The sequence below is a fragment of the Phyllopteryx taeniolatus genome, chromosome 4 (assembly GCF_024500385.1).
Source record: "Phyllopteryx taeniolatus isolate TA_2022b chromosome 4, UOR_Ptae_1.2, whole genome shotgun sequence".
Lineage (NCBI taxonomy): Eukaryota > Metazoa > Chordata > Actinopteri > Syngnathiformes > Syngnathidae > Phyllopteryx > Phyllopteryx taeniolatus.
Genome location: NC_084505.1, coordinates 4,160,357 through 4,182,901, shown reverse-complemented (window position 1 = coordinate 4,182,901; position 22,545 = coordinate 4,160,357). Strand labels below are relative to the sequence as shown.

The 22,545-nt window shown below is 41.1% G+C and overlaps 2 protein-coding genes and 1 non-coding gene across 12 annotated transcripts in view; 2 read left to right on the top strand and 1 right to left on the bottom strand.

Annotated features, from left to right (window-relative positions):
* The first annotated feature begins 1,909 nt into the window (after positions 1-1,909).
* On the top strand, positions 1,910-1,996 carry trnar-ucu (transfer RNA arginine (anticodon UCU)). Its single transcript is given in 2 exon segments — positions 1,910-1,946; positions 1,961-1,996. It is a non-coding gene; the product is annotated as a tRNA-Arg (tRNA).
* A 249-nt stretch (positions 1,997-2,245) lies between these two features.
* LOC133477404 (fibrinogen-like protein 1) lies at positions 2,246-5,063 on the top strand. The gene is given in 8 exon segments (XM_061772111.1): positions 2,246-2,458; positions 3,108-3,279; positions 3,432-3,590; positions 3,680-3,777; positions 3,840-3,928; positions 4,490-4,558; positions 4,560-4,678; positions 4,785-5,063. Coding segments are annotated over 6 exon segments (666 nt in total). The 5' UTR covers positions 2,246-2,458; positions 3,108-3,279; positions 3,432-3,525; the 3' UTR covers positions 5,011-5,063.
* Positions 5,064-5,205: 142 nt separating this feature from the next.
* The window catches only part of mtus1b (microtubule associated tumor suppressor 1b), an 84,267-nt gene continuing 66,927 nt past the window's right edge, over positions 5,206-22,545 (bottom strand). For 8 of the 10 annotated variants that reach the window (XM_061772087.1, XM_061772090.1, XM_061772091.1 and 5 more), the window contains 11 exons: positions 19,630-19,742; positions 19,198-19,515; positions 15,003-15,069; positions 10,740-10,863; positions 10,554-10,644; positions 8,224-8,329; positions 8,030-8,103; positions 7,828-7,920; positions 7,361-7,477; positions 7,138-7,235; positions 5,206-6,334 (listed from right to left, as the gene is read on the bottom strand). In XM_061772087.1, coding sequence (XP_061628071.1) covers positions 6,121-6,334; positions 7,138-7,235; positions 7,361-7,477; positions 7,828-7,920; positions 8,030-8,103; positions 8,224-8,329; positions 10,554-10,644; positions 10,740-10,863; positions 15,003-15,069; positions 19,198-19,515; positions 19,630-19,742 — 1,415 coding nt within the window. In that variant the 3' untranslated portion in view covers positions 5,206-6,120. Of the gene's footprint in view, positions 6,335-7,137; positions 7,236-7,360; positions 7,478-7,827; positions 7,921-8,029; positions 8,104-8,223; positions 8,330-10,553; positions 10,645-10,739; positions 10,864-15,002; positions 15,070-19,197; positions 19,516-19,629; positions 19,743-21,581; positions 22,178-22,545 lie in introns of those variants that run through there. The other 2 variants (XM_061772097.1, XM_061772096.1) reach the window with 2 other exon arrangements.

Sequence of the window (22,545 nt, the reverse complement as noted above, 5' to 3'; positions counted from 1 at the left end):
AGGGTGATGTGGGAACTATAGAGGAATAAGGTTGATGAGCCACACAATGAAGTTATGGGAAAGAGTAGTGGAGGCTAGACTCAGGACAGAAGTGAGTATTTGCGAGCAACAGTATGGTTTCATGCCTAGAAAGACTACCACAGATGCATTATTTGCCTTGAGGATGTTGATGGAAAAGTACAGAGAACGTCAGAAGGAGCTACATTGTGTCTTCGTAGATCGAGAGAAAGCCTATGACAGAGTACCCAGAGAGGAACTGTGGTACTGCATGCGGAAGTCTGGAGTGGCAGAGAAGTATGTTAGAATTATACAGGGCATGTACGAGGGCAGCAGAACACTTGTGAGGTGTGCTGTAGGTGTGAGAGACGAATTTAAGGCAGAGGTGGGACTGCATCAGGGATCAGCCCTGAGCCCCTTCCTTTTTTTTCCAGTTTGGTGTGGAAGAATCTATTACATGGCTACCCAAAACATACTGAACCAAATTCTCAGATGTTGTGCAGCAACTCTACTTGGCCAAATTACACGCAACAAAGATCCAAATTTAGACTAAGCATGTGATCTCAAATTAAGACAGCGATGCCACCTGCTCAGGAACATTTCTAGGATGTTTGTTTACTAAAACCATTGGCACTGTAGTTTACTGGTTAACATGCAGTTAGCAGTTTGTGTGGGCGCACTTGAGTGCAAATATACACTCAATTGGACATTCACAAACAAGTTTGCATTTGACTGGTAACCAGTCCAGGTTGGAAGTTTTAATTTCACACGGCACTTCAGATGAGATTCGGTCCAGCTCATATAACCTTGAGCAATATAAGCAGTATAGGGAATGGATGAATATTTTTTGTCAACATATTGGGAATAATGGGGATTCTCAATCAATTAATCAAGATGATTTTTTTTAGTAGTAGCTACTCGACATTATGGCATCTTTGACTTGCTCGTTGTTTACCTTCGGCAGTGAGAGATGATGTGTTAGTTCAGAGAAAGTTGTTGAACTGAGCACAAGTGTCAGTGTTTGTCTTTCCAAAAATGCCATCCTAGTGGTCTCCACTCTCCTTGATCCTTTCCTTCAATACCGTCACAACTGCTTTTTCCTCCCACCAGTTGTATATGCTGAAGATCTGAACACAACTTGAGTGACTGGTTAGAACATCTGCGTCACAGTTCTGAGGTCCAGGGTTCAATCCCCGGGCCCGCCTGTGTGGAGTTTGCATGTTCTCCCCGTGCCTGCGTGGGTTTCCTCTCACATCCCCAAAACATGCATAATAGGTTGGTTGAAGACTGTAAATTGCCCGTAGGTGTGAATCTGAGTACGAATGGTTGTTTGTTTATGTGTGCCCTTGCGATTGGCTGGCAACCACTTCAGGGTGGACCCCGACGATAGCTGGGATAGGCTCCAGCACCCCAGTGACCCGACTGAGGATAAGCGGTACATAAAGTGAATGGATGATTTAATGTACCGTGAGTAAATGTGTCATGTTTAGTTCGGTCCCTGTGAGCTAGAAGTGATCGTCTGCGCTTTCCTTGTCCAAAGCAAAGCTCTTGTTCAGCAAGGCAATCTGCACAAAGTAGCTCCTGTAATGTAATTTCATCCGATGTACTTTATTTAAGCAATTGGTTCATTTTGATGTCATTCTGTAGCTTATGCAGAGTGTATAACCAAGTTAAGATAATTCCCTTTCAGACTGTGGACAAGTGATATTGTTGCCACTCAGCAGACGGCAGCTGCTGAGTGTAATTATTAAAGTAATTTATAATCTAACTTCGTTTCTTGTAAAACCAAGTAATCGGTAAAGTAACTAAGTTCCTTTCTCGAAGGTAACTCTTGCAACACAGCTGGTAACGTGGTTGCACGAGATATATAGTGTTCAAATTTAAAGAGTGCTGCAGACGCTTGTCAACAGGTGGCTCCGTGGCGCAATGGATAGCGCATTGGACTTCTAGAGCTTCTGAAGTGATTCAAAGGTTGTGGGTTCGAGTCCCACCGGAGTCGGATTTTGTCTTGATTTTTTATTTCTCAATATTGTATACAATATATATGTACTACGTTCTCACTTCTGTTCATCCTAGTACGTATTCATAACAAATACCTATAATAAATAATAATAAAGATCACCTTCGTCACCGACTGTATATAGCTGTTTTCAATTTAATTGACTGGCATTCTTGTATTCTTGTTTAGTGGAAGAATGGAATCATTTCAGCGCTTTGGGGCGTCGTGGCCCATCGAGACCGGCGACATTTTTGAAGTTCGTGAGTGTAAATGACCCAAAGGCGTGACACAGTGTTTAATGCTTACCGGTAGATGGCGCACATGCAAAGGTGGGCCAGAGCTGCATTGAGTTGCAGACAGAAAGAGGCAGATTTACAAGACAGCAGGACAGGAGACGACTGAATGATGGCAATGCTGATTAAATCTGTGTATTTTCTTGTTCACGTGGCGGTCTCAGCGGCGGTAAGAAATCCCAGCTCATTCATTAACATTAACTTATTGCTGTTGCTGTGGCTTTCGGTTTGTCCCGTCAGGGGTCGCCATAGCTGGTCACTCGCATGATTCGATTGTGCCTATATGATGCACCAGCGAAATCCATTAAGAGCAACACAATTATGTCTCAAATTGTTCTTAAAACCTGTCAATCATGGGTTGTTAACCCGAGAAACAACATCATAAATGTTTAAAATGGATTTACCTTTAATTATTTACTTTTTTATTATTCTTATTTTTTTTATGAAATCATTCCTTGTTATGGACTTCTTCCTGTAACCAAACAAGGTCCAAATAATGTATGATCATCGTAATAGTCACGTGGCGAATAGCATTGTTATTCATTTTGTAGGCGACACTGGGAAAAAAAAAAAAAAAAAAAAGTCCTTTGAATTGACTTGATTTGACCATGTACATTGGCTGCACATGATTAAAATGTGTTAAAACTTACGTAGATCGTTTATTTACAAGGAGAAGATGGGAAAATTACGCCAATTTACCAAATTTTAATCATATGCAACAAATTAAGCCCTTTTTTTTGTTTTTTTTTGTCAGTGTGGTCAGCACAGATAGTGTCGATGCTTAAGACGTCTTTTGTGTGGCCTGATTCCTTGTCCAGGTCCCTGTTGTGCCTTGTGACCAGAAGGTGGTGCGACTGGAGGCAGAGATCGAGGGTCTGACAAATGTCATCAATGAACAGCACCGATACATCCAGGTGCTCCACAACCACCAGGCTCAGCAGCTCGAGCGCATCCCCAACTCCCATCTGGGCACCCGAAACCTCTACAGAGGTAATTTCTGCCTGCTTGCGTTTGAAGCACTAAATAACTCCAATTCAATATTTTAATTATCATACAGCACATTCACTTCACATCAAAGTTTAACCAGGGAATGAATACTTAATTGGGTTTAAGTGTATGCACTCTACCGTATGTGTGTGTAGACTGCTCCGAGGTGTTTGCTGATGCAAACGTGGCCAGTGGCTTGTATGCGATTCGGCCCGATGGCTTCCCCACGCGCTCAGTGTCTACTGTGACATGAACAACGGAGGAGGGTGGACAGTTTTTCAGAGGAGGAGGGACGGCAAAGAAAACTTTGATAGGTGTGTGTGTGTGTGTGACTGTCTGAATACTGAATAAATGGAACGAACATTTCAGTAGCAGTAAGCAAATGGTGTGTGTGTGTGTGCAGAGCGTGGGTGGAATACAAGCATGGGTTTGGGGACCTGCATTCTCCAGATGGAGAATTCTGGATGGGAAATGATGCTCTACACCATCTCTCCTCACAAGGTGCGTCTTTGTGTACCCGCATATGTTCCACATCACGTGATAGCTAATATCAACTCTTCTAGGAAAGTATGACCTGCGGATTAATATGGAAGACTTTGAGGGTAAAGAAAGCTTTGCAGAGTACAATAACTTTAAAGTGGACAGTGAAAAGGTAAGTTCACATCCTGCGTTTCTAAGCACCTTATCTTTATAACCTCGACCTTCCTTCTTTTCTCACAACAGTACGGTTCTTATTTAGACTAAGGGTCGCTGTTTCGAAGCACAAGCAAAGGTGTCTGGTTCTTGGCTTGCTATCGCTGGGAATTCTTCAACGACAACTTTGTTTTGAATTAATCGACAAGGTGGGTCAGAGAAGTTCCCGGACGGGTGACACAAAAGATATAGTTCAACTACAAACTACAGGTTTGATTGTTTGGCCCACATTTGAGGGCAAAGCTTACCCCAACTAAACATACTTTGGGTTTGAACGTACAGTACCGTATGTCATTTGTGACGCCAGTCTCAGAAGTTTTCTGACACACCTCCGATTCGGCCACTTCTGAATCCCTCTCTGCTCATTCTGAATATCTCATGCACCTATTTGACCATTTTCACAATTGTTGAATCTGCGCTTCTGTATCCCAACACTTCCCTGCATATTACATAACGTTTTGAAACGTTGACCGTGACGTTGAACTTGTTTTACATTTTTATTATGACTAATCTGTCAAAGGACCTGTACCAGTTGCATTTGGGGGAGTACAACGGGAATGCAGGGGATGCCCTGGCTGACCTGCACACCACCAAACAGCCAGCTCCAGGCAGCAATTCGGGCCGGGGTCAAATTCAGCACCTACGATAAGCGGCCTGGTGGAGATGGCAAGTGTATCAGGCACAGCAAGTCGGGCTGGTGGTTCAGCAGGTCAAAACAACATTTTCTCAATTTCATTAATCCAACGTGCAGAAAAATGTCTTCATAAATGTGTTCAGTTGTTTTCTTCCCTTGTATTGTGAATTCTTGTGGTCAGGTGTGATGCAGGGAACCTTAACGGTCATTACTACAAAGGCCCGTACCAAGCGATGACTGATGATGGGATGGTGTGGTACACGTGGCACGGGTGGTGGTACTCCATCAAATCAGTGGTCATGATGGTACGAGCTGCTGACCTTGAGCGCCCACAGGCCATGGTGCCGGGAAAACTGGACCCCAAGAAAGCGGTGGGTTATATATCTGGTCACCCACTAGGCCAATAGGCTAAAAAAAAAAAAAAAAAACATTCTAATTTTACAGTTGCAATGGCAGACTCTATTATGTAGTCTGTACAAAGTGTACTTCTGCTGTTTCATTTTTGGTACTATAACACCATTGCACATCAACAACAAATGAAACATCACAAGAATCGGATGTCATACTGCGCTTATCCCATTGTCAAAATAAAAGAGACCATACTGAGGAATTGTGGGTACATTTAAAGTTTTTGAGGAGTAACAGCAAAAAGTCAAACTAAAAGACCAGTGTCTCGAAATGAATGTTTGCACTGTGGGAAAGCTCAGTCAAATGTGACAATGTGAGTGATCGGCTACCAAATCAATTGGGTAATTTTACAGGTGTCAATTAGTTAAACTCATTGGGGATTTTAGGGAACAGGGGGGGGGGGGGGGGGAGATATAGTTACAAGCATTTTCCTTATAGAAATGGAAGGTGGGGTCTAATCTGGCCGGCACAGACCTAACATCCAAGGAGAATTACATTCCACATAGTAGACTAAGGTTGGAAGGAGCAAACACAGAACAAGAACGTCCAAGTTCAAGTCTATGGGTTTAGGTCAGTTGAACAAACCGAGTAGAAGTTCTCGTTTGCTCACACACGCATGTGAAGTTCATTTACTTCTTCCGGAGGTCTGAGGCAGACCGGTGATTGCGCGTCGCTCTTTGGGGAGAAAACTGTCCATTTTAAAAGAAGAACAAAGGCAAACAATCCTTTTCAATCCCCCAAAAATGTAAATGACGGATTATGATTTGCAGCCCGAACACGACCCGAGTACATAGGTATCCCATGGAGTTTTGCCAGCCTCCTCCTTAATGTGTACATAACCGAAAAAAAAAAAAGGTAGCTAGCCATAACACAAGAGAGGTGCTATATACAGACCCTGAGTTATGCCTGGGATTTTCTTGAGAAAAAAAAGAGGACGTTTGTTGGCATTTGGTAGTCACATCGAAGTGCATCTGTACATCTGCGATGTCTCTGTTTTCGAAGCAACAGTCTTTGACTGCAAATATTTCAAAATGTACAAGTTCGTCCATCCAACACTGTCCATCTTCGTGGTGCTTGGAACAAGACGTTTAGAGGAGGGGAAGACGGCGCTATCTAGGAGATAAAGGTGCGGCGGCAGGGAACGACGCAGAGTTCCGTGGCGAGCTGAGGGGAGAGGTGGGGGAGAGGCGGCGTGGACTCCCCAGCAGGTCGCCATTGTGTAGCTTCCACAGCAGCTCCTCGTTCTCCATTGACAGACGCTTGTTGACCTTGGACTCTTTCTGGAGAGTCTGCTGGAGTATGGCCTGCTCGCTGGACAGCTGCCTGCAGTCACAGTTGGAGAACATCGTTTTAGAATGGTCGTACTCATTTAGATGAGTGGTGTCAAACGTACGCCCGGCGGGTCCAATCCGGCCAGTGGAGAAAGACCACACAATAAAAATAACGTTGTTGCTAATTCTGTCCACTGGAGGGTGCACTTACGATCACTTGCCACTTAAATGACATTCTGAAATTGGCTGCAACTCACACTTGACACCTGATATTGATGCACTTGTGAAAGCTAAAAGATGCCAAGTTTCAGGAGCAAAGTAAACCTATTTCATATTAAATGCTGCGTCACCATTGCGCTACAGTTCTTTGAAAACGAACACATCCTGTAGAAATATTTTAGACAAAAGTGGTGCCATCTTGTGGCATATATGGGCAATCACATCACAATATAAGCCTTTTGGCGGCATGTCAATTACTGGCAGAATTTCGCTATTGGGGGCAGGGCTTGGGCCCTACAAGCTCCAAACAGCAAAGGTTCACACTACTCTTCGTTTTATGTTTTCTTTTCCACAAATGACTTTCTTCAGGGATCTACTATTAGACGTTACACTGCCAGCTGCTTGCTTTACTTCTGAGGAAATATTTTCAAAGGAGAGGAAAAGTGGTCACAAAAGTTTATTTATTTTTTTAATCAAATGTCTTTTTAAATTCTTAAATTTTTGTGTTATCCTCTGACCTGAATAAAAATGTTGACGAGCCCACCGTTTAAGATAAAGTGATTTAAGCCACTGAATGAGTGACAGTGATAATCCTGCACACAAAGTGTACACACATAAACACACGGACGTACGCACTTTGAGAGAGCAGCATGTTTGTCCATCCTGGCTTTGTAGTCCTCGTTCTCCTGTTGAACCTTTGTCATACATTCCTCCAGTTTCACATTTGTCTCCACCTGGGACACACAGGCAGACACAGATACACACCATTTTAAGCCTTGAGAGCAACGTTTCACTGCTAGTTTTTATTTATTCAAGAACGATATGATGACAATAACGTCTAAAAATGAATGCTACTAACCAGTTTGTCCATTTCCATGAGCTTCTTTTCTTTTTGGTGGAGTTGGTTATTCTTGATCTCTAGCACCACCTTTAAACTTTCGAGCTCCTGCTCCAGGTACACAGTGTGGGAGTCCTTCTGCAAACACACACAATGTATAAACACGGTGCATACTTTCAACTTAAGGACCCAAGGTAATCAAGTATCCAAAGCTCCTCTAATTAGATTGTGCATGTCTACTAATGTTGCGGCCTCTAATATGTGAGGATTCATATTTTGATCTTATAAAGTGCAAGGTGATTGTCGTGGTCAAGTATTGAGCTTTTGTGAAGTTGCAGGCAAGCACCAGCAGAGGGCAGCTGTGGTCATATCTGCTTCACCTTAATTCTGCACTTTTGAGTTTAGTTCCAGTTGGTATTTACTAAATAGTAAAATGATAAGACGAAGAGTCATGTGATGTCACGTATTACAGCTGGGATAGTCATTACCAGACTCTTGTTTGCAAGTATCCGCCTCTCTTCCTCTGCTTTCAGCTTTTCATTCAGGATGGCGTTCTCAGCTGACAGCTCGAATATTTTGTCCTGATGGGAGGAAGCCACTTGGATTAAACACATTTGGAAAACGGGAATTTACAATTGAGTCTCAGTGAAATCAGGCCCCAAGAAAACTCGAAGGGTAAAATAGTCTTACAGAAAGAGTCGTTTCTGTTTCCTTTAGTGTTTTGTCCAGATTCTCCAGATCAATTTCCTGAATTCTCTTTAGCTCTGAAATGAACAATTTCAGAAACACACATTCACACAAGATACATACAAGTATAAATATCAACCACTGTTAGATGAGTGGGAATAAGTCATCTGTTTTGTGCTCTGGGTTGATGGAAACACCTTGTAGGGAGGTCTCATGTTGCTCTCTGAGAGACTCCATGATTTTGCTATGACTTGCTTCCTGGGTCTTCCTCTCAGCTTCCTGTATGGTCCTCATCTCCTCCACCTGCATGGTGGAGACACAAATCAGTTAGCTGACAATGAGTCAGCTCTGCTCAACGTACATCACTGTTATTGGTAAGCATGTTTTTTTTCTTTCCATGTTTGTGTATGCTAATCTTAGATCTGCCTGATTCATCGAAAATGTAGGTAGATACAATGCAAGTTTATTAGCATTATTGAGCTACAGTGTCATTGGTTGGTTCCTTTGTTTTATACAACCCCAATTCCAATGAAGTGGGGACGTTGTGTTAAACATAAATAAAAGCAGAATACAATGATTTGCAAATCATGTTCAACCTATATTTAATTGAATACACTACAAAGACAAGATATTTATTGTTTAAACTGATAAACTTTATTGTTTTTAGCAAATAATCATTAACTTAGAATTGTATGGCTGCAACACGTTCCATAAAAGCTGGGACAGGGTCATGTTTACCACTGTGTTACATCACCTTTTCTTTTAATAAACGTTTGGGAACTGAGGACACTAATTGTTGAAGCTTTCTAGGTGGAATTCTTTCCCATTCTTGCTTGATGTACAGCTTCAGCTGTTCAACAGTCCGGGGTCTCCGTTGTCGTATTTTACGCTTCATAATGCGCCACACATTTTCAATGGGAGACAGGTCTGGACTGCAGGCAGGCCAGTCTAGTACCCGCACTCTTTTACTACGAAGCCACGTTGTTGTAATACTTGCATAATGTGGTTTGGCATTGTCTTGCTGAAATAAGCAGGGGCGTCCATGAAAAAGATGTTGCTTGGATGGCAGCATATGTTTCTCCAAAACCTGTATGTACCTTTCAGCATTAATGGTGGCTTCACAGATGTGTAAGTTACCCATGCCATTGGCACTAACACAGCCCCATATCATCACAGATGCTGGCTTTTGAACTTTGCGTCCATAACAGTCCGGATGGTTCTTTTCCTCTTTGACCTGGAGGACACGACGGCCACAATTTCCCAAAGCAATTTGAAATGTGGACTCGTCGGACCACAGAACACTTTTCCACTTTGCATCAGTCCATCTTAGATTACCTCAGGCCCAGAGAAGCCGGCGGCGTTTCTGGGTGTTGTTGATAAATGGCTTTTGCTTTGCATAGTAGAGTTTCAAGTTGCACTTACGGATGTAGCGCCAAACTTTATTTACTGCTATTGGTTTTCTGAAGTGTTCCTGAGCCCATGTGGTGATATCCTTTACACATTGATGTTGGTTTTTGATACAGTGACGCCTAAGGGATCGAAGGTAACGGGCATTCAATGTTGGTTTTCAGGCCTTGCCGCTTACATGCAGTGATTTCTCCAGATTCTCTGAACCTTTTGATGATATTATGGACCGTAGATGATGAAATCCCCAAATTCCTTGCAATTTTACCTTGAGGAACATTGTCCTTAAACTGTTCGACTATTTTCTAACGCACTGGTTCACAAATCAAACCTCGCCCCATCTTTGCTTTTGAATGACTGAGCAATTCAGGGAAGCTCCTTTTATACCCAATCATGGCACCCACCTGTTCCCAATTAGCCTGTTCACCTGTGGGATGTGTTTGATGAGCATTCATCAACTTTCTCAGTCTTGTTTGCCACCTGTCCCAGCTTTTTTGGAACATGTTGCAGCCATAAAATTCTAAGTTATGATTATTTGCTAAAAACAATAAAGTTGGTCAGTTTGAACATTAAATAGCTTGTCTTTGTAGTATATTCAATGAAATATAGGTCGAAATCATTGTATTCTGTTTTTATTTATGTTTAACACAACGTCACAACTTGATTGGAATTGGGGTTGTACGAGACCGGCTGGCCAGCAGTCCAGACCTGTCTCCCATTGAAAATGTGGGGCGCATTATGAAGCGCAAAATATGACAATGGAGACCCTGGACGATTGAGCCATTGAAGTTGTACATAAAGCAAGAACAGGAAAGAATTCCACCGACAAAGCGTCAACAATTACAGTCACAGTGGTAAACATATGCCCATCCCATCTTTTTCAAAATCAAAATGCATTAATGTCATATTGAGTGAATATTTGCAAAAAAAAAAAAAAAAAAAAAAAAAAACAATGAAGTTAATCAGTTTGAACATTAAATATCTTGCATCTGTATTCAATTGAATACAGGTTGAAAAGTATTTGCAAACCATGGTATTTCCGTTACACAACATCCCAACTTCATTGCTTTAAGATTTTGGTGAGATGTTCTCAGCACCATATTCCTTGTGTATGTTCTCTGACCTGTCTTTCCATTAACATGCGGCATTTGTCAGCCTCCTCCTGGTACGTTTGATGGACTTTGTCCCACTCCGTTTGGTAAAAACGCCTTAATCTGACACACACAAACAGGACAGTTTTGGTATATAATAATATAATAAATAATAGTAAGTTTTCTGTGTGTTGTATTGCAGTGTTTCAGTGTTGTACCTGTCCTCCAGTTGAACCAATTCCACCTTGTGCTGCTCATCAAGCCTTCTCAACACCCCCTCCAAACTGATGCGTGCCTCTTCCTTCTCCTTGTGCAAACGGTCACAGCACTGAGACGATTCCACTGCACAGACGCAAGAATGATTTGTGTTAGAGTTCCAATGATACACTTCAACAACAATGAAACATTTTTTTGGGTCACTATTTTGGAATCAAAAGGGAGTCTCTAATCAGATGACGTGGAACCACATTCGTTATTCCAGACCGGCATCTGCTCAGCCGTGCTTTACTTTGTAACCTCAGCCATCACAAGACTGAAACATGTTAATTGATCAGAGGGGTCAAAATAAAAAAAAATAGCATTGATCACGTTAACTTTAAGTTTTTAAGTAGTATGACTCCCCTTGACATAGTGGCTATGAAGTAAGCGTATATCTTGCTGGAGAAGCATTATTCATCCATTCATTAATCTTCCGTTCCGCTTATCCTCACTAGGGCCGTGGGCGTGCTGGAGCCTATCCCAGCTATCTTCGGGCGAGAGGCAGGGTACACCCTGAACTGGTCGCCAGCAAATCGCAGGGCACATATAAACAAACAACCATTCGCACTCAATAGTCACCGATGGTGTCGCTGTACATTTGCCTGACTTTGGTGCGGGCAGTGTGGGTTCAGTTCCCACTCAGTGACGGTGTGAATGTGAGTGCGAATGGTTGTCCGTGTGTATATGTGCCCTGCGACTGACTGGCGACCAGTTCTGGGTGTAGTCCGCCTTTCGCCCGAAGTCAGCTGGGATAGGCTCCAGCGCCCCGTGACCCTAACCAGGATAAGCGGTACAGAAAATGGATGGATGGATGGGCATTCGCACTCACATTCATATATGTGCATGTCCTTCATTTTTAGTATTGGGTTGATTTGAGTAATGCTATTGTTTTTTTTTTTTTTTTATATATTCACTTTAAGACCCATTACATAAAAAACTGTCATAGAGATAACAGTTTTTATCTGCTTTTAGTTAGAATGTGCAGTAGTATTTTTTTGTAGCGTGTAAGCATTTACTATATTTGACTGAAGGCCACATAATCAAAATAGACCCCTTTTACGCAAGTGTACTCATGCATAAGCATGTGCTCCATTTTAGAAAAGGAAAAGGCTTTATGACTTTTAGCGTTGACACGAGAGCGATCATTTTTTTTTTCATACTCACAACAAAAGACTGTCAAACAAATACAGTTTTTATACATTTCATTTGAAAACTCTCTCCATCATACCTTTGTAGTAAAATTACTAGAATGGATATATGCTTGCAAAAAATTCATTTTTTTTCTCATTACTGTTAACGTTTTTCCTAAAAAAGGCCAAAACAAATAAGGGTCAAGAAGCTTAGTATGAAGGCTTTAGACTATGACATAATTGTCATGCTACATTTTTCTTCACTTCATCAGATCAAGTGCTTGAGGAGTTTAAGAACATGAGTGAACGCAGGTGTGAGGCCAGATGTGTCTCTTTGTGCAGCTACATGTTTCACTCTTTACAGCTGAGGGACAACTGTCAGAGAAGCAAGAGCATGCAACACCCAGTAACTCACAACAGGTAACAAACTGGCTTTCTGTGCGTGTCAACCACATTCCAATTGAATTACTCTCATGACTGACAAGTGATCCAGACCTAAACGTCTGCCAGTGTGCTACGAATTATGGTCATACCTTTCACGAGTAATTCAACTCTCACAAGCAGATGCATGCCTACCTTTCTCTCTTACCTGACAGCAAGTGACACACAGAATTATGTGCATTCCAAATTAGAAAGTGTAAGAGTTTTGAACTGCCAAATATGATCGGCTAATATTCACTGTACGCCGCGCAGATTATGCAACAATGGCTTTCACATAAATATGTCACAGTACAACACAGTTGTTTGTAGTGAGAAAAACCACAGACAGTAGCTGTGATCAAAACTTTGGATTTTAATTTAACCATGTAATAACAACTGGCTGGGACAGTTGCTGTAACCCTTTGAATGGAAGTCAGTGTGCGTGCTGTGCGTGCGCGCAGCTGCTGCAGTGGTGATGGAAACAAAAAGCCAAGAACAGCTGAGGAAATCGTATACTCCAACTCGTGCCTCACCGCACATATTGGGCAACATACTGTATATAAATGTGTGTATTGTTGTGGTAGGTGGTTGTGTGAACTGTCTTGTCTGTATCTCCCGAATATAAACATGTCTGCTTTGGGAGTCGTTGGGGGCTATTTAACGCAGAATATGCCCAAAAGAAACAAAATCATTATTGTGATCAAGGAATACATTTTCAAGGAATACATTTTCAAGAACGGCAATCGCCTTTAAGCTAGACAGTTGCAACAGGTAGCGCAAGTCACCTTAGACTGTAACATGTCAAAGGAAAACTATTAAACCGCTGAATGGGACATGACAGGTTGTTCCTGTTAAGATGGACTGGAGGAGTAGAAAGGTTTTACTGACAGCTTGGTCTGTGTGTGTGTGTGTGTGTGTGTCAGCAAAGGTCTATACGCTGCAAATATTCGTCAGTTCTGTGTATAAAGGCATGAGTCAAAGGTCAAACATGCAGTAAAATAAAAGAATATAGTCAGTGGCTCAGAAAATGATACAATGAAATTGGGAAGAGTGGGAAGTGTTCTTTGAATGCCTTAAAAACAGGAACAGGTTTTTCAGTGTTTACTTTGCGAACAAGCTTTTGTGTCTTAGTGAATGCTTAATACTGTTTAGCGTTCACATTTTAGGAGTAAACTGCTTACATAAGCACAGCCATCGGCAACCAAAGAGCCATTTGGACCGTCTCCCACAGAGGAAAAGGTAAAAAAAAAAGAAAAACGGGAGCCACTAAACCCTTTTGTCATCTAAAGTGAGGATAACACTGCATATATCGTTCCCCCCCCCCCCCTCGTTTTACCTGCATGTATAAAAAGAAGCTATTGCATTTATGAAATCAATGAACCGCTACAGAGAACACATTTTATTTCTACATGAAACAAAAACATTTTGAACTCTTACAAAAAGATCCTTGGTTGAAGCTTACATTCAAATAAAATAGTCAGTGTCTATTTGAGCCGTCCTGATATTTATGAAATTAAAGCCGAACGTAAACTATCCACTTGCAGCAAAACAAGAATTCCGTCTGCGTTTGTGTTCCATCATCAATTTACTGCCTGTGGAGTGTGCAATCAGCTGTCAACTTGAATTAAAAAGGACTATGTATTTCACTTAACAATGTAAAATATATATTTGTAAAATAATAAGCCAATTAGAATATTTATTTTACCTGGTTAATGTGATTTTTATTTGCCGCGGTTTAGTAACAGGGCTGAGGTTATTAAATCTTAAGGCCCTGGCGTCGCACATCGGTGGCTGTGATGCATTTTGAACAAGAAAAAAATTCATATATATTTTAATGTTACAAGAACACCATAGGTGGAACGGTGACCGACTGGTTAGCACAGCCGCCTCACAGTACTGAGGACCAGGGTTCAATCCCCATCCCCGCCTGTGTGGAGTTTGCATGTTCTCCCCGTGCCTGCGTGGGTTTCCTCGCACATCACAAAACATGCATAATAGGTTGATTGAAGACTCGAAATTGCCCGTCGCTGTGAATGTGAGTGCGAATGGTTGTTTGTTTCTATGTGCCCTGCGATTGGCTGGCGTCCAGTTCGGGTGTGAAGATGAATGAATGAAAGATCACCATAATCATCCATTTTAAATGACTTTTGAAAAATGAACGAACGAAAGTAAAAACAAATTGGAAATTAAATAACGAGTAGCCTATTGTTGCGACAGTGAAGCTGTGCAGTTCCCAGCATGCATTGCACCCTGCATCATCCAGGTTGGGCAAGCATGCGTGTGCTTGTGTCTGAGCAATTGTGCTGTGCCCAGGTTCACCTCTTCCAACTGCGAAGTGCACCGTGCTCGAGTGCGCAATGAAGCCCTCGCATGAGTCAAATGAATGAGTTAGAGCAACAACAACAAAATAACATCTCTATTTTCTATCATCACACATCTATTGTCACACAACTTTTGCATGATGTTGCCTTGGCTGTCAATGTAAATACAATTTTCATAAACACAGGACACTTGTGTCGATGGCAGATGGGTTAGAGCCTGTGCATTTCCGTTACAGCGCACTTTTCATTTTCCTCATTAAGGTGAGGAATTGCACCACACCATCAAAAACTGAAATAATGGGGACACTGTCTGCGTTGTATGTTATTTGTAAACAGAGACAGAAACACTTACCCAGCTCATTTTTGAGTTTTGCCAGTTGTAGTGACAAGTCCTTCTTCTGCTTTAAAGTCTCTTCACGCTGCAGATAGAGAAGAATAAGACAATCAAACATGAGACAATATCTCAATACTAATTCTAATAATAATAGTGTAGCGCCTTTCAAGGGAGACTTAATATTACACAATGAACCTGTGTACAACACATTCATCTGCTGCATGAGGTACACAATCTAAAGAGGTTCATAAATAAATGTTGACACTTCTTACAAATGACAAAATGAGAATATCTGGTAACAGAAAAATAGTCTTTGAGAACATGATGAATTCCCTGACACACGTTCAGTCACACAGATGAGCACATTCAGTGTACTTTTTTTTTTTTTTTTTTTTATCTTTCACCAACATAGAATCACAAAATAACAACATAGCAGCAGTGCAGTTTACAACAGAAAAAGTGGATTTCTGTGCCTGCATAGACACACACACAAAGCCATAAAGTCCATCTGTTGCCTAAAGGATCAGTGAGTGAAAAGGCAGATTGAGGTAAAAGACAACAACGACGAAGGAAACAAAGTCAAACATTTTTTTTTTAAAGTCCAACTGCAAAGTGATACAAAGCTGGTAGTAAAAGCAGATGTCATAAAACAACACGATAAGGATAGTTCAAGCTTCACGGTGGCATTGGTTCAGCACTGCGTTACTTAACATGGATATTAATGGTTAAAATGTCAACTGGGTTTTTTTTTTTTTAGTAGTCGGGATAGAAAAGCAGCATTTGAATTGGAAAGTGGAAACACTCAAGATACAGTCCTCTAATTTGACACATTTCTTCTTAACACAGGATTTTATTTTTAGATTTTGAATAGGGTTCCCACGCAAGTACTAGCAGTCGTGACAAACACTAAAAAGATGCACACACCTTACGTTTCTTCTTGTGAACATGAGTCGGAGCCTTGTAATGGGCTTTGCTGGCCGTGGAGCCCATGATGCTTTCATTAACGACACAGTCGTTCACTCTCACACACGCGTGCGCACACAAAACAAACAAACACACACTTGTCTCTTGAGTTCATTTCTCCCTCCCCCATGCTCTCAGCAGTTTATGACAAAAGTTACCATCTCTCTCTCTCTCACCGCGGATGTCTCACTCTGTCATTTGAACACCTCCCACACACTACCTGTTCACCATAGAGCTCCTTGTCCTCCCTCCTCCCTCGCTCCGTCACGGCCCACCCAGTCTGGACAACTTTACGATGTAGGAATTCAAGCTATTTTGACACCCACTTCTCTTGCTCCCTCAAAAGTATTCTGAACTTCCTGTCTTTGGTATCTATCAGTCATTTACATGCAAAACTAAATGGAAGATCTCAGCACTTTCTCTGGCTATTCATCATTATTGTTCAGAACGGACAAACGGCAAGAATATTGGTGAAAACGTATATTTATGCAGGACCTTGATGTTTTACAATGTCAATGTTATGTATTTAAATGTCAAATTCTAGTCGCAGTATTTACTCACTTATTCACGTGTGGCAGAATATAAAATCAAACAGTAGAGATTAGCTACCATAAATTTTGAAATCATGCGGAGAGATTACGGTATAGAACCATAATAAAAATATAAACATCATCCACGATAATAAAACAATAAAATAAATAATAATAAAATGTCGAAGAAGGAAACTACGACTATAATTTGAAGTGAGAATTTTGAAGTTTAATGAGCATTTACTGTGCAAGAACACAAAAAAAGACAGTCGATACAAAGAAGGTGTTTTAAATACCAACATGGACGTTGGGAGAAGAGCAGCCTGACAACGTCAGCCATCCTAAAAAAGCTCCAGGCCTCTTGACAACGGCAAATAGTAGCCCCACCTCCACCCCAAAAACCCTGAGGGGAAGGTGCTGGCATCTTGTGCTTGGGCGATATTCACCAGTCACCTTTCAAGTGCATGAGGCAGATTAGATAATCCTGGAATTCATGGACACTATCTCACACTAAAAAAAAAAAAACACCAAAGAGGGATTGCAAATAGGCAGCTGCATTCCTCCACTACACTAACGGGAACACCCTCCACCTACTTTCCACCCTCAATCACCCATCTCTAGAGCAAACACACAAAAACAGTTTAACAGGCATTTTATGGATTTTTCAACAGATAAAGAGGTATTTTTTCTTTGCGACACGGAGGGAATTACTGTAACAGCTGTGTATTTGAAGTGTATTTCAGTGTGCCGTCACCTTTTGCTCTGTTCTAGCAATGGGTCCAAGTAACGGTGCGTAAATTGTGGCACTCGTCAGACGGTAGTACTAAAAAGCAATATGAGAGCTTAGACCAGGTTTGCTTCCTTGATCCTGTGCGTCGTTATGTAGAGTTTCAGCTCCTTCCATGTCTAATTAAAAGTGCCCGTACTTTTGTAAACAGCTTCTAATTTCATTTTCAGATTGTTAGATACTGTAGGCCAGCTTATCAGATATTTATTTAGCCTCAGCACTTGCAGCAGATTTTCTTTCAAGTCGGTCTCAACAAAATCATATCAATCAACTGAAAAATTGTATTTTGGAGACTGGACTTCAGAGGGTATAAGATGCAGTCAGTAATTGCATTTAGTAATCAGCATCTGCAACAGGCTACAAACACATACTGCAGAATCTAGGAGCTTACATTGTATACTGAGCAACTGATCCATGTCCCGGACTCTGAATGACCCACATCCTGGTCCCAACCCCAAAAAAAGCATCTACTCCTTTGCAATGAACAAAAGAAACATTTTCTTATAAAGTTGAGCTAATCTGATAATAAATAAAGCTTGCAAAGTCAATGTTTTAAATCTGCAAATTAGGCAAAGTCACGATGGAATAAGGAATGTGTTTCTCCTGGGAATGAAAGTAAGAACTATTTCAAAAGTGCTGCAATTAACAACCGACACACATATATCTGATATTCATGAACACATAAACATCTGTCCCATCATGTGAGATAGCACACAAGCTTCTTATGGGGAGGCGGGGCCTGGAGGGTATGCCGTGGCTTCATGTGTTTGTTTTTGTTGTGTTATTTGGCAGCTGGGTGTGGACCCAGGACAGCCTTTCCCTGTTCCTTAATGTCCATACCAACATGATCTACTCATACTTACTCATACAAACAACGCCATTTACAACAGTTGTTGACTAATGCTTTAATGATAAGTAAGATGCAGGTGCTTCATTCAAATATGTCCGAGAAGGAATAATGGGGCTGCAGGTAACGTACACTAAAAGCCCCTAATACTGACTAGAAACTACTTGTTTCTAGTCAGTATTAGATCAATACGTAACACATTGCTCAGCATCTATTGTGAGTGTTTGGAGTTAGTTACCCCCACCCCCCTTTAGATAGATAGCTAATTCAATTAGCTTTCAGTTAATCAATAATTTCAGAGGATAGAGTTGAGCAATACATGAGCAAAGACGTTTTTCATACAAATTATAACATGTATTTATTATATCATACCAAATAACGTGTATTAACTACAAAATTAAAACATATTTATATCACAACGTATCCTGTAATAGGTATTAATGACAGGTATATATTTTATATCACATTTAAGAAAACCCCTATGATACATAATATGGAGGTCATGTTACTCCAATTCTAAAGTTTTTACACTGGCTTCCAGTCAGCTTTAGAATAGATTTTAAAGTTCTGCTACTGGTCTATAAATCACAAAATGGTTTTGGTCCTGAATACATGAAAGAAATGCTTATGGAATATAAACCCAGTAGGGCTCTGAGATCGACAGACTCAGGTCAAACAGTGGAGCAAACATGGTGAAGCAGGTTTTAGCTATTATGCTGCACACAAATGGAATAAGTTGCCAACAGAAGTGACGTCAAGTGTGCATTTTTTGAAGTCCAGGTTAAAAACTCTTTTTTCTCATGCTTTTTAGAGCATTTCCATTTTTAAATATTTCTTGCACTTAATTGTACTTTTATTTTTTATTTTTATCTTCGTTTTAAAGGTGTATTAGCAGGTTTTTTCCCCCTGTTTTTAAATGCTTTTAATCACGTAACGCACATTGAGTTACTTGTGTATGAAATGCGCGATATAAGTAAATTTGCTTTGCTTTGAGCACACGTTTTCCCACGCTTGGTACACAGGATTGTGCTTTGCAGGCTTTGTTAACCTCAGAAATAAGAAGAAAGTATGCAAAACTCAATTTACCTCATTGAAGAGATGTTGAACGACGGTAGCGAGAGCCTCCACTTTTTTATTTGCTTGGATGAGCAGTTTCCAAAGCTGGCCGGCCTGGTTGTTCTTCTCCGTCGGCTCTTTGCTCTGGCTCTGTTTAGCTGTGACCGCACCGGGCTTGGGCCCATTTTGCAACCGTGTTCTATGTTTGGCGCTCGACCGTGAACCTGGTCTTGCTTTGAACGCGAGTGCGGGGGGTCCTGTGGTGCCTGACCCAGTGTTGGTGGAAACAGCGACAGGCACTGAGGAAACTGTTGTCCCTGGCGCATTGGCATTCACCACATCCGGTACCTTGCAGAAAATAGCACTTTTTCTGATTCATAGATTTCAAGAAGCAATGTAGGTAACCACAGACTGCTCAATCACCACAATACATTGAAAGAAGATCATCAAGGGACTGCTTACCAGCGCTCGAGATGGACTCTGTTGCCTGTGTCCTGCTGTAAGTGCTGGAACTGGAGAACTGCTGCAATTGTTTGTGGATCTTGCATGGACATCCCGGGGCTTGTTTTTGTCAACTGCAAAAGGACGACATCCTCTTATTTTGTGGTTGACTGGCACAACATTCAACATAGTGCGAATCTCCTTCCACACGCACAGAACACACCGTCAGACCATTAAAAAAATATTGCAGTCAACACAACAGCAGGATAACAAAATTAAACTGACACTACAAAAAATAAAAAATACATCTCTCAACTGAGGGACAACTTTGCAAAGACGGAAATTAAATCCAAACAAACAACACAAAAAAATTTGTCTCATTCATCCCCTGTCATCAGAGAATACGCCCTTCTGACTGTCTAGGCTTAGACAGATGCATCATGGGATTGTGTGGTATTGATGGCAAGAATGTGCGGGTGTGAGCGCGTCTGTGAAATGGGTTCCACGTTTCCATTAAGGAGTACATTACCAGCGAGAAAAGCAATTAAGAGAGCAACTTGAACATCTCTGCCTATGCTCATCTTATCTCCCAGTAGTGCATCTCTCTACTCTGCATCGCTTTCCTCCTTTTTGCTCACGCTAGTTGGCAATAATTTATTGGCTCGACTGGCTCCACACACCAAGTGTTGATTCCTAACTGGAAATAAAGCTCACTTTAGTTAGACAAAATAACCTGAAGAGCACACCAGTGCCACTACAATCAACAAAACACACCGTTGCTCATTGGGCGCACAAAGGCCATCGTTTGCCGAGACAGCGAGCTAGGCTGACTGAAAAGAGGAGAACCAAAAATCTGCACATAGCTCCATGTAAACAGTGGGATCGAGCCTTTATGTACAGTGATGTCTTTGTGATGTCAAGTGTGCGCCCTTTGAGTCATTTGCGGATGAAACAACTGAAACTTTAAAAAAAAAAAAAAAGATCTCATTTTAATTGGACCTAAATCCAGAAAAAAAATAAATCACCTCATGAAAAGCACAAATTCATCACAGCTCTGCAGACGACAACTTGAGGACAATGTGTATAATTCCATTGATGTATCAATGTATTGCGTGTATGTAACACAGTGCTCTATGCAGGAAAAGCTGTTGTAAATACATCTCTAGTGTTCCAAAATTGCTTGAATGCAAATTCCAACTAATTTTGCCGAACATTTGTAAATGCGAAAAATAAAGTACATGTGCTTTTATCCTAATTTCCTAATTGAAAGGGAACGTTCCATTTGGAGTGGCTTCTATGAAGATACTGACACCTGCTGGTAGAAACAACAAAAGTGGTGCACTACTGGTCTGAAAATCATTTCACCATAAATATTACCAAGAGCATGTGACTAAAATCTAACTTTGATTTGTTTTTTTACCAAAATATCACCCACCTCCACACAGTTAACTGTTAAAGCAGTTTATATTAAGTTTATTTTTCATTTCAAGGGAAAGTTTATTCCAACAAGCAATTGTACACTTTGCTGTAAATGTTGTTGGTCTATGAAAGAAGGTGTCTACACAGTACCTATGTAGACTGTTTCTTTCCAAACCCTCTAATGATAAATCTACCCATTAAGCAAATAAATTTTGATTTCAAAACCATTGTGGGGGTGAAGGGAGGCAGAATATTGGGGTCTGACTGCTAACATGGGGGAAGGAGAAAAGCATTTGAAACGACAGAAATTGAGCTGATTTAGCCTGTTGTTTCTTTATGTGACCGTATGGACTTAAAAAGCGGCTAAAATGACTCATCGACCAAGAAAGCAACAGGCAAATTTGCAGTGGTTGTTTAACATAAAAACACTATATTAAGTGTTAAGCTTCAGAATGTATTCATGTTTTTGTGCTCATTAAGTCGAGTTCATAAGAACAACTACAGTTGGCTAAATGGCTGACACACACTTCTTATGAGTACGTATGCATACGTACATATCACTACATCTTGGTGCAGAGAGAAGTTGGAAGTGTTGATTTTTCTCATTGTTTGTCTGGGTTTGTGATGATTCTGTACCTTGAGTCTGCCAGTCACTGATGCAGAGCTGCTGAGCCAAGACTGAGAGAAATTAGAGTTAGCGTGCATTGGAGGGAGAAGTTCTTCATGTCATGAGAATCTGCACAAGATGGCTTTAAAAAGTAAAGGTCCAATTTGGGTTAGTTCAGACGGAATAAAAAGGAGTGGATGAGCACAATATTTAACATTTTCTAAAGATGTTAGTTGCATTTTTAATAGCCAGTCATCAATGAGTTGGTCTGTCATCTGGCTCTGTTGCCTCATCATCCTTCTACCAATACTCTCTCTCCTCTGGATGTGTCCAAAACCATCGAAGTCTGCTCCCTCTCGCTATGTCTCCAAAAGATCATCCCTCTGATGAGCTCTTTTCTAATCCTATCCAACCTGCTCACTCCTACAGATAACCTCAACATCTTCATTTCTGCCACAGTCTCTAATGCGGCCTCGCCTGTGTGGGGTTTACATGTTCTCCCCACGCTTGAAACTCTGGTTTCCTCCCACACTCTAAAAACATTCATGGTAGGTTGACTGAAGACTCTAAATTGCCCGTAGGTGTGCACGTGAGTGTAAATTATTGTTTGTCTATATGTGCCCTGCGATTGGTTTGTGACCAGTTCAGTTCAAGTTTATTTTTAATTTCAAGGACCCTAGTGAAGAGAAGCAGTACAGAAAACGAATGGATGGTTGGATGAAAATTAGCCAATGAATGTCAGCACATTGCTTTTAAATTGTTGTTCACTGGAAAAAAATACCTTCTCAAAACAAGTAAAAATATTAAAAACAAGCCAATAATGCCAATGGAAATGTACATATACACACAGTATGCTGTTTATACACACGTGATGTGGACTCAGACCAAGACAATCCAGATTCATTCACAAG